The sequence below is a fragment of the Pavona decussata genome, unplaced genomic scaffold, assembly GCF_977016875.1.
Source record: "Pavona decussata unplaced genomic scaffold, jaPavDecu1.1 SCAFFOLD_72, whole genome shotgun sequence".
Lineage (NCBI taxonomy): Eukaryota > Metazoa > Cnidaria > Anthozoa > Scleractinia > Agariciidae > Pavona > Pavona decussata.
Window position 1 is genome coordinate 5,070,620 of NW_028145491.1, and position 16,664 is coordinate 5,087,283.

Genomic DNA, 16,664 nt, shown 5'->3' on the forward strand with positions numbered 1-16,664 from the left:
CGTTTGTCGTGATTGAGAAACCGTGACTTTTTGTATGTTTTGCTGAGAGAATCGAGAGAGAAAATCGGATGTCTGGCTTGTGGGGAATTGCATTATCTGTTGGTTTGCATGACCTCTATTGATTGGTTAACTGACTTATCGACCCATCAATTGGCAGAAACTTCAAGAACACTTTAACGACAATTAAGGTGTACTAAGTCTGTGCTAAATTTGGCGGAGTGAAGTTGGGAGGTCTGGGAACCCCCCAAGGGCTGGTGGTTGAAATTCAACCATGCATTTAATATCCTAGACGATAAGGAAAAAAGTTCTTTTCTTTATATCGCGTGTGTTGTTCGGATTATTGGAAGGTTGGAAGTAAGCAGATCACTAAAACTTTTTACTTGGCAGCTTGGAACCTTTGAAGTTTGCTCGGTTCTTACAAAGCACGGGAGGGGGCGAGGGCTGCTTTCGCGTTTAATACCTGTTAATACAGAGTCATCGTGACGTAGAATATCTATGGTTTCAAGATGGCGGATTTGTAGTAGCTATAAATGTCTGAAGACATAGCCTGGTCCTCTGTCTCGGAAGGCTCTTTGGATAACCTGGTACTTGTGCAAGAAGTCTACGGTAAGGTCATGATTGACAATATTTTGCGTGCTCCAGACAGCACTAAATGTTTATAGAAAGGTAAAATCTTACGGTGCAAATTTAAACATTTAATAGTATTAAACATAGAACCAAACAAACCAAATTTGCCAACAAGCTAGACCTTGGCGTTGAGAAAAAGTTATAATCCTGAAATAACAGACATACTGATAAGACAGGCCTCAAAGGACGTCATACAGAGACGTGTAGCACAGATATATATGACAACTAAGACTCAAACTTTTCAGTCTGACAATAAATAAACAGCTTAAATTGTATTTCTAGAACAATGACCGTTCCTGTGGATGATGTCCGATGACTAACTTGACATGATTTGCAATTCATTTTGCCAACATTTTTACCTCAAATTTTGCACACAAGAATGCTAGCCTTAAAAACTAATCATATTTAAATAAAATGGTCACTTCTGACTCACTAATCCCATTTGGAAAGTGTCCCCAATATGTCCTCTGTGCTAAATAAATTGACACTTAAATAAAGTAATTCATTTGTTATTTATTTGGGCCCAGTTGTTCAAAGTTTGATTAAAGTAATCCTGAGTTAAGGTGAACTTTGATTCAAGTTTAATTACTAATCAAAAAAAAAAATTCTTCCTAAAGATTTTTGTCCTGTAGTTTTAACTTAGACTTTTCTTTGCCATTAGCTTAAAATTAGCTTTGGAAAACATTAATTTTAACAACCGTATTGAAGACGTCTGTTAACTTTTAATCAGGGGTTAGCATTAATCTGCTTTAGAAAAACCACGGCCAAGGAAATTTTCCACACTTGCCATATCATGTGATCAACAATAGTTATTTGGGCAGCAGATAGAGGTACCATGGAGTTTGTGGGAGACAGGAGGAGAGAAGGTGGTGACAAATAGGAGAAACAGAAAGAAAATTTGTAATATTGATTTTTTGCAACAGAAGAAGCACAAAATGATAGGACCCACTCAGTAAAGGGACAAAAATGTAGAGCAAAGAGTATACATACTCCTCACTGAATAACGACAAAAACAGACAACTGCTGTGTACGTGTTGGTTGATTATTTTTGTAAGAAGGTTAAATCATACATACAAATACCAATCAAATTTGCAAAGAGTTGTAAAGGTTCTTGTTTTCAAGCTACAATAGCTAGACTGACTGTTTTATTGATTAAGAACTGATTTACTGAATAAGAACTATTAAGTTCAGAGGAAAGGATATATTTTTTTTATTCAGTCCGCTAAAAAACACTGGATGGAACTACTGCTTTTAATCTATAATAATATTATTATTAAATAATTATTTTGGCTAATTGTTTGAGTTATGGACAATGCAGTCAGATTTTGGTTGGTTGCAACTGATCAGGATGTTAGAATAGCTTGATAGCACACATTGTATCACACTGCACCAGGCATGAATTGTTTGCAACTACTCATAGAGTTCCATATATATCTGAGTATCTGCTGTGTTCTTAAGTACCTAGTTTTTATTTGAAACAACTCAACTCTTTTATCTAGAGATTGTGTTTTGCACTGCTTTTTAAAGCTTGTGAACATATTTAGCCATAGACTATCAACAATGTAACTTTCATTTATTTTGTTTTATTTATTTTCATTTTTTTTTTTTTCAGATCTTGTGAAAGATATTAGGGTAAGAAACCTCTATTTTTTTATCACTTTTATAGAAATTTGTTCACACCTTTGACAGCTCTGGAATGTTTCTTAGTGTTAAGATCAATTGGCATTTGTAAATTCTTTCACATATAAACTTGTAATAGCATTTTTATGATACTTCTAAGTTATTTATTTACATGTAAATTGTGTCATGGTAGTAGCTGAGAGAAGTATTCGCATCTCTTAATTTATTCAATGTAAATAGTCATTATAAAATGTGGCCCGTAATAAAGTGCAGGCCCCAGTTGTTCAAAGGCCGGATAACTTTATCCAGTGGATAAGTCACTATCTGACAGTTTCAATCTGTGCAAAGATTTCAGTATTTCCTCATGCACCACCGAATATGCACACTCTAACCACTGCTTAGTTGGGGAGTGTATGAAAACCTTGGACAACATTTAACGTGAAGTATATTTTAGACGCTGAAGAATGCCTTGTCCAGCAGATAAAGTTATCCGGCCTTTGAACAACTGAGGCCAGACCAAGAGCAAGACCATCAAGTTGTGTCATATTACTATATGTATAACTATGAATATGAATATGTTCAACATATATTTGAGCTACAGATGAAAAATTAAATAGGAGAAAAGACTCTTGCAGTTATTTATGTAACTTAAGCAGTGATTCATCCTCTGCGGGTATATTACATACTCACAATTTATGACCACTAGTTTTCAGTTGGCTTGAGAGCTCAGTTGGTAGATTAATGCACCGGCATCACAGAGGTCATGGATTCAAATCCTTTTTAAGCCTGAATTTTTTTTCTGGCTTTCGTCTCTCAACTGGTTAAGTAGTGTAAAATAACTGTGAGGGTCTTTCTTCTACCAGTATTTAACAAGTCATAATAATTTAATTTAATCATTATTCTCCATATTTGACTTACACTCTTACACCAGTGTCATACCTGTACCTTTCTGAGTTTTAAAAAATATGTTTCCAAGCCTGTCCATCTCCCTACCTAGCAATGTATGTTTACCATCATTTGTGTTGGTCTTGCAACCAGTTTTTTTCTAGTCAGTAAGGGAGGGGAAGGTATTACAGTCAAACCTCCACTAACAGACACCTCCCGTAGGCGGACACCTCCTAAGCGGACACTTGGTTATGTTCTCAGCTACATACAAACACTACATTTTTAAACTCCTATAAGCAGACACCTCAGATTTCAAGCACGCTTTTTCTGGTCCCAAGGGTGCCCGCTTACCAGAGGCTAGACTGTTTAAAGCAACTGATTGTGTCAGTTTCTTAGGATCACCATCCTATACCCCTTTAGATGGCGATTCACTAGAGATTTCTGAGAAAGAAATACATATGACAGTTAATTTGGGAAGAGAAATCTATACAACCAAGGAAATGATTGAGAATGGCAGCTTTGGTCTCGGTCTATATCTTAAACCCAGTCTGCAGTCTGCATTTTATGCTTATCGCGCATTGTATACTCACTTTGCAGTCTGTCATCTGCATTTTAAATTAAAGCATTGTCTAAGAGAATTGAGGTGAGGATGGATTTATAAATTTTTAAAATGAATGGAAGTTACCCAGTATTCAGTGATATGACTCTTTGGTTCAATCCTTTAAACTAATACAATTGAAATAGATTACTGGCTTTAACAATGAGTCAGAGTTCTGTCTTTCCTTAATATTACAACAAGAAATGTTTTTGAAAACTAAGAGCTTAGTGATAGAAAAAGTTAATGCTTCCTGATTTTCATCTCTAGGACCCAGAGTTACCACAGACCCTTGAAGAGCTAAATGTTATAGAGGAAGAATTTATTAAAATTGACAAGATTGGAAATGATGAATACAACATCAAGATAGAATTCACCCCTACTGTCCCTCATTGTTCTCTTGCAACACTAATAGGTATGTGACAACTCAGCATGAGATTGTCTTCAGTATAAATGTTGTCTGACCTCTCAAGGGCCAGCCTTTCTCAGGCTTTGACTTCTTTGATTTAAAGGACCTTGTTTAAAGGGTTGTTATGGACACAGCTAGGATAGACATCCAAAAGGAGTATATCACTCTCTCAGATGTTGACAAAATAATCAGTTATTACAACTTGTTAGCTACCTTTATTACTTGTGTTGACCAAGAAAACAGCAAAAATCTTAATTATTTCACCAGAAAGACATGGGAAACAACACAATTGATGAGGCTTGCATTCCCTATCCACTAGAATATCATAGACACAGTATTGAATATACTGATATTTAGCATAACAGTTAAATTACTTGTCAATAGTGAGTTAATGTAACTTGTAAACAGTTATGTAGGTTTATGCATCCTCTTCATCTTTAAATTTAAAGATATTCCTGGAAATCTTTGCCCCCAGCTACCAGTATCAAATCTTGGCTCGAACTCTGATTGGATGAGTTTAGAAATAAGATGAAACTCAAGTTGAAAACTTAAAATAAATAAATAGTGAAGTTTGGTTTTGCCTGGGAGGTTTTGTTAGTACTCCAACCTGGCAGCTCAAGGGCTTGGAATATCATTCTCATTTATACCCTTCCAGTCTGGCATGGATTGAACTTAAAACCACTGATGCACACAGCCATGAGTTCACATGTATACAGCTTGATTGTGTGGAAGAGAGTGCACAACTCCTGTATCATGGCAGATATTGTTTACTTACTATAATGGTCCCTTTTTCTATTAGGACTTTGTTTAAGGGTGAAATTGGAGCGCTCATTGCCCTACAAATTTAAGGTATGTTTTCTAGTTTTGTGTCATTCTGATTAGCAATAATGCTGACTCAGCAAATAAGTCTTTGGTTTACACATGCCCTTTATATTTTTCTTTTTGCTTCTGTTTGTAGCTTGACATTTTCCTCTCCAAGGGAACTCACTCTACAGAGGATGAAAGTAGGTTAATAGTAAATTATATTGAATGCATTATGCAAACTATACATTTGGCAATTTGGCCTTTGAATCAAAATTTCCCCCAGTAAGCTCTGTACAGACTGGTTATCCTGTTAGAAAGGTAGTTCTGTATTTAGTGCTTGCATTCAACGAATTAACGGTAAAGTTGTACTTAAAAGCTGAATCAAATCACAAATGATTTATTTTGTTAACTGTTTTAGCCAAAACAAAAGAAAATTAACCAAAAATCAAGTGCTTAAATTGTCTATGATTTTCTTGAGTCTTTTGCAAAACTGACAAACCAAATCATGAAATTTAGCCTTTCCAAAATATAAATATGGAACGGCCTTACTTAGATGTTAACCAGTTTGTATACCTATTTGAGAAATTTGGATTCAAGGTCCAAATCAGCAGTTCCACCTATCTTTTTACAGAGCCCTTAGTTTATAATATCAGCCTAATTTGAGGTTATCCATTACGTTTGCCCAGGGAAGCTATATGTAGTCCAGAAAAATCAGTACAATAAACCATTTCCGAGTTGCTTTGAACCTCATTATGAAAGCGAGACTTAGTGCAAAGTTTTTGTTATGAAAATTAGTTTTTATTCACATCCAAACAAAACTAATTTTCATTTGAAAAGTTTTGCACTTAGCCTCGCTTTCATAGTGAGGATCACAGCAACTCGGAAATGGTTTATTGAATAAATTGGTGTTTTAAATTTAAATCTTTGAGACCTTCGAACGACTGAGTTTAGGACTTCATGGGAAAAATGGTGAACATTACAATTTGCCCTTAAAATCAGCACCGTTCCCCAATCATAGAAATTCAGCGTATTTATTGCCTGTTCTGAAGGCTTGGATATGTAACCAGTCTGTATGCCGACATTGGTGTACAGACTGGATTATATTTTTAATGTTAACGCTTTTCATTACTTTTGCTATAAACTTGAGAAAATAAAATGTATCTAAGAGGTGCTTGCTCAATTATTTTCATTTTTGTTCAAAGAAAGAACAAAAAAGGCTGATAATCTTAAGAAGTGTCGCGTTTCGTTTCGCGCTTGAATTTATGGATGTTCTTAGTGTCCAGTCCTTATATTATTTGGTAGGGTATTGTATAATGTAAGGCCAGTTGATCTACATTGTAGCTAAAACTTTATGGACTAATCTGGACAAGATTTTTTTTTGGTCCATGTGATCAAGTGATCTTTCCAAGGTAGGGTTTCGACCATAGGAACTCCTGTCACTGATTTTGATTCCAAAGTAACGACTTTTACTAACTACATTCACAGAATGATAGCAAATCAATTCCCAAACATACTCATATCTAACAGACACTGTCCTTTTGGTTTTCAGTTAATAAGCAAATCAACGATAAGGAGAGAATAGCAGCTGCCATGGAAAATCCTAATCTGAAGAAGATTGTAGAGGAGTGTATTTCAGATGGAATTTGACTCCCAACTACTCCTCAAGCACTAACAAGTTAATAAGACTTAAAAGACATACTCAACGATTCACTAAATAAATGTAATGAATGGCCTTATGTAGCCTTAATTCCAGCAGAAGGATCCAAAGGATACGATGCCACCACGTAAATTTAAATATTTGACGGCTGGGCGAACTTCGAGCTAGTCCTGATTGTTTAATGTATGACGTTTCAGCCGCGCGCAGACAATACGTGGACCCCCCCCCCCCCCCCTTTCTGGACCCCTCGATTTTTCCGTTAAACACCATTAAGAGGTTTGCACGCATTTTATTACACCTGTTAAACCAATGTAAAAGATGATTTCTCTCGACCTAACATCACAAACGTTTCTTGAGTCATATTTAATATCATAACATGATCAATAAGTTAATAATCTTTTACATTGGTTTAGCAGGTGTAATAAAATAGATGCAAACCTCTTAATGGTGTTTCACGGAAAAATCGAGGGGTCCAGAAGGGGATCCAGAAAGGGGAGTCTTCAGATAAAAATCGAAAACTAAAAGCGATGTACAAAGGTTGTGAATCATACAGATACTGGCTTATATAACCTACACAAAAAATGGAAATAAAGGTTATGTAATAAAAAAAAAGGTTTAAATTATAAAACAAACAAGGGAAGTAACAGTCGTATTCGTGAAGTAAACGTGGCTATTTAAACGAAACAAACGCCCTATCGAGGAGGAGGAGGAGGAGGAAGGCCGAACGGCTGACACGTCATACGGTGGGGTCAGTGAGCAAATTTAGGGGAAAATTAATTGTTTCTAGCGGACAATTTGTTCAAAATTAAATTTGAGTCAACAAACATTTATCACATGCGACTGGAAAGCGGGATCGTAAACATTTTGGAATGGTGGGTTCGCAGACATCCAAGCCCGGAGTTGTAATTTCCATCGTTACGCATCTTAAGCAATAGCGATAGTGAGCTCTGGTTAAAAAATGTGGAAGCCTGTACGACCCCTGCTCTTTGCTGGCCGCTTTCCTTTCCGTCTTTCGATCAATTTAGCGCTTGTTAGGTACATTTTATAGCGAGCTTACTATGAATTGCAGGATTTGATACTGCTTGGTTAACCATATTTTTAACCATATCTGCGGAATACTCGTCCACTGGACCGTAACAACGGCAGGGAGCAGGAAGGAAGTGCGACACTTGGTGCAAGATTGCAGCACGCCAAGGCTTACATGTAACTGATAACAATGGAAATTGGAAAAATCTGTGTACTGACTAACGACTCGGGAACTGTGCAAACTCCCCCATCCTTTCACCATCTGTGGTTCTAGACGGACGATTGGACAAAAAAATAGATAACGTAAAAAAGTTGTCGTCTTCACCGAATGAGTGAATAAAAAACACTGGATGTTTTTAAAGGGGCAGTATCATGAGAGATCGATTGGAGATATCATGATTTTTGGCCAAAATTCACTAAATTTAAACTTTGGACACTTTGTTAATTAATTTCTCAGTCGCTTTTTTAAAGAAATATTAATAGTGATTCTAAGACGAAAGGTTGAACCAAAATATAGTACAACCGGCGATTTTTAGTCCGTTACAACAGCGAAATTTGGTTACAACAGCGAAATTTGAAAACGTCTGGCAGACGTTTTCAAATTTGAACCCCTCTCTATGATTCTCTATCTTGGTCATCTGCCGGTGAAAATATCCTTGGATAGTTTCTTTGCATTCTGATAGTCTTTAAATGGAATTTTGTCATAATATCTTGGCTGCTATCAACCGAATAGCGTCTTTCCGATTTTCGATGTGTTACTAAAAATAGCGTGATACTGTCCCTTTAAGCTACTGTGGAATTATGTGGTTTCATCATTTAGGCCATTTAGGAAAGTCGTCATATCGACTGTCAAACCACGCGCGTGTTAGCCTGCCAGCAAGCTCTCGGGGGTGGGGGAAGGGGAGGGGAGTATTGGGGGTGGCATTCAAATTTGCGAGAGCGAATTTACAAGAAGGCGGTGACGCCATGCTTTCTTGCGCTACATCGTGACATGTCACATGATCATGACGGATACCGAGGCGTGGAAATCTATCATTGACTAAACGTCCTTCACAACTAACTAACCTTCACTCGAGATAACAAACTTTTCGTTTTCGTGGGAGTCCATAGCCTCCCACGCAGAACGCGTGACGAACCCCTAAGAACGTCTGCTGGAGAGGCTAGGGAGTCCAGTGACTTGTCGCTCGGCAGTCAACCTTTCGGCGCATAAGAAGACAACAACTCGAGGAACTGCATTTTGATTTTAAAATTTCTTGCTGGATTTGATAAAACATTCCTCCAGAAATCTTAGCAGATGTTAATTTTTTTTTTTTTTTTTTCAGTCTTTTTTTAGACAATTGTCATTTCCCATTGCATTTCAAGTTAAAAATTAGCAAGAATACACGATCACGAGCAGACGTTTTACCAAAAAGTAGTTTTATCTTGGGTAAAACTACTGCTTGTATGTTAGGAAGGACACCACCCTGGGCGATGGTCACGCCGGCAAGCAAAAGCAGTTTGTTCAATTCTTCGTCATTTCGCCCTGAATTTGGCGGATCAAAACGCTCCAATCAAACACCACTTTAACTTTCAAAAGATATCAAAGTAACTTTTCCCGCCTTTGGGGGGCAACAACCAACTAGGTGAGAAGGCCGCTATTTCGATGGGCATGTTAACTGATCCATTGAATTTGCTGGCATAAATAGAACTTGCTCAAACTTGAGTTATGGAAGCTGATTTTGAAAATCTAAGCGATTTATCCACAACCAAGCACTCATGGCACCAAAAGTACCTGCCGCAAAAAAGGGCGAGAAGAGAGCAGGCAAGGCTAAGTCGGGAGCGGTCGATGGCTCGGGCAAGAAGAAGAAGCAAGGAAAGAGAAAGGAAAGCTATGCGATCTACATCTACAAGGTGTTGAAACAGGTTCACCCTGACACGGGAATCTCCAGCAAAGCCATGGGTATTATGAACTCGTTCGTCAACGATGTCTTCGAGCACATCGCTACGGAATCTTCCCGCCTTGCCCACTACAACAAGAAGTCTACCATCAGTTCCCGCGAAATCCAAACCGCCATCAGACTGCTTCTGCCCGGTGAACTAGCCAAACATGCCGTCAGTGAGGGCACTAAGGCCGTGACGAAGTATACCAGTAGCAAGTGAAACCTGTGAAATGCCAAAACAACAACAACAACGGATCTTTTAGGAGCCACCGAATCTCATGAAAGCAATGCCCAACACTGGTCACATTGTCGTATTAGTATTAAATTAAACTGCTAGGTGAAGACCCAAACAACAACAGTTTTCAAGTTTCAGTGTACAACAACGAGATCATTATAAATTCGGTATAAAGTTCCAATAGACAAATTTTCTTCTCTGGTATGGGTAACCAGTCAATTCGCCCATGCACTTGCCAACTCACCCACAACAAACTTTCACACGCTCAAAATGTGACTTTCAAGAGATTTTCATACAATGGACACATAAACAAACAAAAAGCAAAGTGTGACTCCAGAAATTCGCTACAAAGTTCCTATAAACAAATTTTCTCTTCTGTGATTTACTTGCATGGTCACGAGTCATTTCGCCAATGTACATGCTACCACATCCACAACAAACTTTCACGGGCTGCAAATGTGACTTTCAACAGATTTTCGTAGAATAGACACAAGAAAAAAAAAGCAAAGCGTGATTCTATAAAACCGATACAAAGTTCCTATAAACAATTTTTTTTTTTTTTGACGCCTGTAAGTTTGATCCTTAGGCTGAATTTACATATCGAAGCCCTCCTGAATAAGGTAGCAAAAGAACAAGTTTTTCTTTCGAAGTCTGTAAATTGTCTGTACATTGAACAAGTTTATCAAAAAAAATTCCAAGGAAAACTTGCTCTTCTTCAATTAGTCTGAGACAGGGTTTGTTTTCTTTTCTTCCTTTTTGTCTGTGCAACCTTTTGTTTGTTTGGAGGTGCATGGACAGTCTCTGAAAGCAGAGCGTGATTTGTGTTAACAAAACAGTTATTTTTATAAGAAAAACGGCACATTTGAGTTTACAAAACATGTTTCGGTCGTACAACGTGTAGCAGGGACTTTTGGGGTTTTTTAGCTCTGTGGCTAAGCGAGAGGTGCCCTGCTACCTACCGGGATCTTTTACATCAAGTGGACCAGATCTTTTTCACAGGAACATAGCGTTTATTGTAGATCTTGACTCATTCTCTTACAGGCAGAACTCAAAAGCTTTTACTGAAGAACATTTGTCATATAAGACCCGTAACCAATAGCATTTCGACAACTCAGTTTCACTTGCGTAAGCTTAGCAAATGGAGGAAATTCTAAAGGAATTACTTTTCGCGCCTTTACAAACTGAAGCTCATTTCTTATTCGAAAGAACGGCAGGTGTTTGTTCTGTCGCACTTTGTAATAATCATCACACTTTGTAATACCTGTCGCACTTTGTAATAAAACTGTCACACTTTGTAATACCTGTCACACTTTGTAATAACACTTGTCACACTTTGTAATAAAATAGCCGTCACACTTTGTAATAACAAGTTGTCGCACTTTGTAATAACAAATTATCGCACTTTGTAATAAGCTCTTAAATTACTTTTGAATACTATGTTCAGTGGAAAAAAAAGTGAATTAACTGATCACCCATGCAGGGCACAAATACGTTCTTCTTTGATATTTTACGTTGCATACTAAACTGAGGGTATGAAAAAGAAACGCGTTCTCCTCCACGCTTCTCGCAATTGTTATTTGTCTTGACTACGATGTATCTTGACAGAAACACTTTGTCACCACGAAGAACGACTTTTACTGAAAATCGGTTTTGTTAAGCCACTCCATTGCTAGGTACTAGTTTAATTGTAAATGATAACTTAATTCAGGTATTAAAAAAGGTATTTATCATGGGGTCTTTTAAAAGATCTTAAATAAAGATTCGAATTTGAAATATACTGGTATCTCCTGCGGATGAAAATAAAAAAGGCTTGTTTCCGTGGGGTTTAAGAGAGGAAGAAAATGGAAAGCAACTTGCAGGGACATACTGTATCAGTAAAAGAGCAGAGGGTACATTTTGCTGGTATTGAGAACAGCTGTACAAAATGGTACGATCCGGAAATAAAGGCTTTGACTGGGATTCTTCTAAGAAGGTATCGTAAACTATAATTGGATAGAATAATTGTGAAATAGTATCGTATTTTTTTAATTCAAAAATTGCATAGCTTAACGTAAGCCAGAACATGGAACAGCAACCATCATAGCGTAATCAGTTTATGTGATATTAATACTAGCGCATTGAATCAGAGTAATATCAAAATAAGTGATGTTGGCGCGTGACAAAGCGCACTCAATCGATCTCAATCTATTCTCAGGGAGGGATGGTTTCCTTTTTTCACACGACAGGATAGCAAGACTTTCGAATACAAAATTATCGAAAGATAAGTCTATCGGTCCGCCATTATGAATTGAACTGGATTACTTAGCTCTCTTCGGGTTTAAAAATAAGCGCGTAAAAAAATATCATTTTGACATGAGACGTCCCTCGTCTAGTGTTTATTTTGGATAGTAAATGAATAGAATTTCTTCTTCTTGAAAAAGGTTCGCTTTGCAAACAACAGGCACAGTTGCAGATAAAAGTGAACTTTACAAGGAAATGACTGTAAAGATCTTTATTATCAAAAAGTTTTTTTATTTCATGTTCATTGTTTTCATGTTTCATTCCTGTGACTCCCCGCTCCCCACCCCCCCCCCCCAAAAAAAAAACTCATAGAGAACAAGTAGCGAGTCACTCGAACTCTTCATCTCCCTTACTAACCCTTTGACTCAACCCTCTTGAGCATCTTTTTATTTTAACCAGGAGTTATCTCCCCTATGTTTACTTATTGCATTCCATCATTGCTAAGCAGGCTGTGTGATCTCCAAAATAACAATTGCGAGAAGCGTGGAAGAAAACGCGTTTCTTTTTCATACCGTCATTTTAGTATGCAAGGTAAAATATCAAAGAAGAACGTATTTGTGCCCTGGGTGATCAGTTAATTCACTTTTTTTCCACTGAACATCGTATTCAAAAGTAATTTAAAAGCTTATTACAAAGTGCGACAGTTTGTTATTACAAAGTGCGACAGCTTAATTTATTACAAAGTGCGACAACTTGTTATTACAAAGTGTGACGGCTATTTTATTACAAAGTGTGACAAGTGTTATTACAAAGTGTGACAGGTATTACAAAGTGCGACAGTTTTATTACAAAGTGCGACAGGTATTACAAAGTGCGATGATTATTAAAAAGTGCGACAGAACAGTGTTCAACACCTATGTGTTTTACTTGACGGCTACAAAGGCTCCGATATTTCCTAAACTGAGTGAAATCCATTTTACTGAAAAATGTCCCGTAACATTCCTCGCTTCTTAGTTTCAGCTGTCCTCAGCTGTTTAATTAAGCAATGAACCTGAACTTTATAGTTTGGAAAACAAGATAACATTACACATTCAGTTTTCTTAACAAACAAACCTTAATTTCATTTGAAACTTAAACGATCGGAAAGTATCATAACTTTCAAACTTATGTGGGACTGAATTCTTCATTTAAACCTGACGGAAATTCATGACTGGGAAACATGGACTTTCGGCGTCCTGGAAACCTGGGCAACTCTTGGCCCTCAATAAACATGATAAAATGGCTGCACTCGTGGCTATAAATACTATAAATAATGTCATAAAAATCGCGACTCTTTAAAAAACGTTAGAATACGACTCCATTTTCTGTTGAAAACGACAACACTACCGTCAATTTCAAAAACCAAACGAACTTAAAGGCCTCTGTTTGTATGTTAAAAAAAAACTTTCATTTGAAATGTTCAATCTGTTTACTCTTGTTCCACTTTGGTCCTCAATAATCAGATAAGTTCAGTTGACGGAGGTAATCCTGGAAGAATAGCAAAACTGCGTGAATATGCTGGCTTGTTGGTTATGTCAAGTACAGTCCTTTGTTCCTTTTTTTTTTCTTTTGGCGACAAGTCCTGGTCTTTGTTCTTTTTATTAACTTGGAGTTGTAACGCAAATCCTCGTTGCAGTTTCTTTTGACTGTCCGGTTGTTACTCAGAGTAGCGTCGTCTCTGAGGGAGCCTGGCCTTTCCATTCCGTTTCTCGGGTGTTTCTGTTCATCGTTGTTCTGTTGGTGAAGAGAATTTTTGATCCACTTGATACCATGGTTTCTCCACCAAATGTAGCAGGGGCTTTTGGGGCACTTTAGCTCTGTGGCTAAGCGAGAGGTGCCCTGCTACCTACCGGGATCTTTTACATCACGTGGACCGGATCTTCTTCACAGGAACATAGCGTTTATTGTAGATCTTGACTCATTCTCTTACAGGCAGAACTCAAAAGCTTTTACTGAAGAACATTTGTCATATAAGACCCGTAACCAATAGCATTTCGACAACTCAATTTCACTTGCGTAAGCTTAGCAAATGGAGGAAATTCTAAAGGAATTACTTTTCGCGCCTTTACAAACTGAAGCTCATTTCTTATTCGAAAGAACAGCAGGTGTTCAACACCTATGGGTTTTACTTGACGGCTACAAAGGCTCCGATATTTCCTAAACTGAGTGAAATCCAGTTTACTGAAAAATGTCCCGTAACAAACGACCATCTTCAGTTGAAAGAAGAAGTAATTTGAAGTTACATTTGAATTTATCATGTAATGCTAAACAAACATAAATAACAAACGTGCAATAAATTAGGAATCGTTTCTTGATCAAATTGATGGGGTGGCAATGGGCTCTCCCCTTGCCCCGGGTGTTGGCTAGAGGCTGGTTTTCACTAGCGACGGAGTCGGAGTCGGAGTCGTAAGCGGAGTCGTAAGAGCGCTTATGATCTAGTGAAAATTAAAAAATCGGAGTCGTAAGCAGAGTCATAAGCGCGACGGAATCGGAGTCAGAAGAATCAGAACATTTCCATTTTCTTCCGACTCCGCTTACGACTCCGTCGCTTACGTTCCGGAATCGGAACGCTGTTTTCACTAGATCATAAGCTCTACGCTTCTGATTACGACTCCGACTCCGACTCCGTCGCTAGTGAAAACCAGCCTTAATCTTTTCATGGGTCACCATGAAAGGATTTGGTTGGAAAACTACAACGCCTCCAGTATTTTTTTTTTCTACCGACGCTATGTTGACGATCCTTTTTGTCTATTTGACACTGAACATGACGCTACTTTGTTTTTCGACTACGTCAATGACAGACATCCCAACATGCGTTTCACCATGGAAAAAGAGATGGATAAAAAAAATCCCCTTTCTGGATGTTCTGATTGATAACAGTCAACCTCTCTCTCCTGTTACCAGGGTCAATCGCAAGAAAACTTTCACCGGTCTATTAACTAATTATTTTAGTTTTACCCCATTCTCTTACAAACTTGGCTTAATCAGGACCCTAGTCGACAGAACATACAAGATCAACAACACGTGGATAGGCATTAAGAAATTGTTATTAATTTTACGTAAAAACCTTTTCCCCAGTCATATCGTTGAGAGGGTCATGAGGCAGTACATTACTAAAACTCAGACCCTTCCTAACATACCTGCTAGTCCTTCCTCCATTTCTACACGATTTTTCAAATTACCTTATGTTGGGCCCTTCTCTATTTCAGCACAAAACAGATTACGCAAGCTACTTAATAATAATAATAATAATAATAATAATAATAATAATAATAATAATAATAATAATAATAATAATAATAACTACTTATATAGCGCTTATCCAGTTCTGTTCTAAGCGCTTTACAAAGATGAAAAGAATTCATATCGATTTAAAATAATTCGAAAAAAGATGAGTTTTAAGTTAAACTTAAACGTTATTGTAACGATCTTGATGTCAAGCTAGCCTTTTCTTCCTTCAAGATCAGCAACATGTAGCGTAAAGGACCCTGTACCTGTTGAACTTCGTTCGAATGTTGTTTATAAGTTTACCTGTGCAAGCTGTAATTCCTGCTATGTCGGTGAAACAAGCCGACACCTTTCTACACGCATTCGCGAACACGTAAACAGGGACAGGACCTCACATATCTATCAACACCTTCAACAATCCGAGGCTTGCCGCAACACCTGCGCTGCTGAATGCTTCAAAGTTATAGACCATGCAACCACAAAATTCCAGGTCAAGATGAAAGAAGCGTTACACATCTCCTGGGAGCAACCTTCTTTGAACAAGCAACTATACCGCGCTAATATAACTCTCTGTCGTTGAACGACCGAAACATGTTTTGTAAACTCAAATGTGTCGTTATTCTTATAAAAATTGTTGCTAGTCTGCTTCTTTCTAGATCCTTTGAAAACAGTTATTATTTTTCGCTTTATTTTACTCCTTTATTTATTACTGCAAGTGATTTACTTTCCCAGCCGTAACTGAAAGCAATACGGGACGCGAGAAGAAATTGGAAGTTTATTTTCATGTGAAATTCACCGTCTATATCAATCCAGTTTCCCGACGCGCTTACTATTTTGACACTCCTTTCACTTTTTTGTTTTGAACTCTATTAAATTTAGAGCCATCTGACAATTTGGAATAGAACATGAACAAAACGAGACCGAAGATGGTTATCATTGTTTAAAACCAAGTTTTGATTAATTACATCGTAAAAAGAATCTCACAATATTTCGGCTCTAATACAGAGTCATAGTTATGTAATTAAGTTGATCAAATGGACGGCTTATAAATCAAGGGTAATTAGGCGTATTAACAATAAAAAATGAATAGAAGTGATTAAAGAAGCGAACATGAAGGGAATTAGACCTTTTCTTTAATTACTTCATGTTCCTTCCTTTAATCAGTTCTATCACTTATTTTCTAACATTTGCTGAAGCCTGAAAACGACCTTCTGATTGTTTTTCTTTTTTTTTTTTTAATGTGGAAATAAAATAAAGCTGAAAAGCTGAAAACCTATAAAATGTTTACGGAACAATCCGTTGATGTTCGTCTTGATGTAACTGCTTGTTGGATTTATGTAGATCTATTTAACAATTAGACGGCGAGCTCGAGGTTTCTATCATTGATCGAACGTATCAAA

The 16,664-nt window shown here is 37.4% G+C and overlaps 1 protein-coding gene and 1 pseudogene across 1 annotated transcript; both read left to right on the forward strand.

The window, feature by feature from the left end:
• The first annotated feature begins 252 nt into the window (after positions 1-252).
• On the forward strand, positions 253-7,984 carry LOC146477110 (cytosolic iron-sulfur assembly component 2A-like). The gene is made up of 6 exons (XM_085114079.1): positions 253-606; positions 2,240-2,259; positions 3,998-4,142; positions 4,936-4,985; positions 5,095-5,140; positions 6,490-7,984. The coding sequence occupies exons 1-6, from the start codon at positions 531-533 to the stop codon at positions 6,585-6,587; spliced, it is 435 nt and encodes a 144-aa protein (XP_084970205.1). The 5' UTR covers positions 253-530; the 3' UTR covers positions 6,588-7,984.
• Positions 7,985-9,378: 1,394 nt separating this feature from the next.
• On the forward strand, positions 9,379-9,762 carry LOC146477111 (histone H2B.1 pseudogene; annotated as a pseudogene).
• Positions 9,763-16,664: the final 6,902 nt, after the last annotated feature.

Coding starts and splice junctions, on each gene's coding strand:
- LOC146477110 (XM_085114079.1), top strand. CDS start 531: ATGTCTGAAGACATAGCCTGGTCCTCTGTCTCGGAAGGCTCTTTGGAT. Junction 2,260..3,997: donor ATCTTGTGAAAGATATTAGG/GTAAGAAACCTC, acceptor TTTCATCTCTAG/GACCCAGAGTTACCACAGAC. Junction 4,986..5,094: donor CATTGCCCTACAAATTTAAG/GTATGTTTTCTA, acceptor TTCTGTTTGTAG/CTTGACATTTTCCTCTCCAA.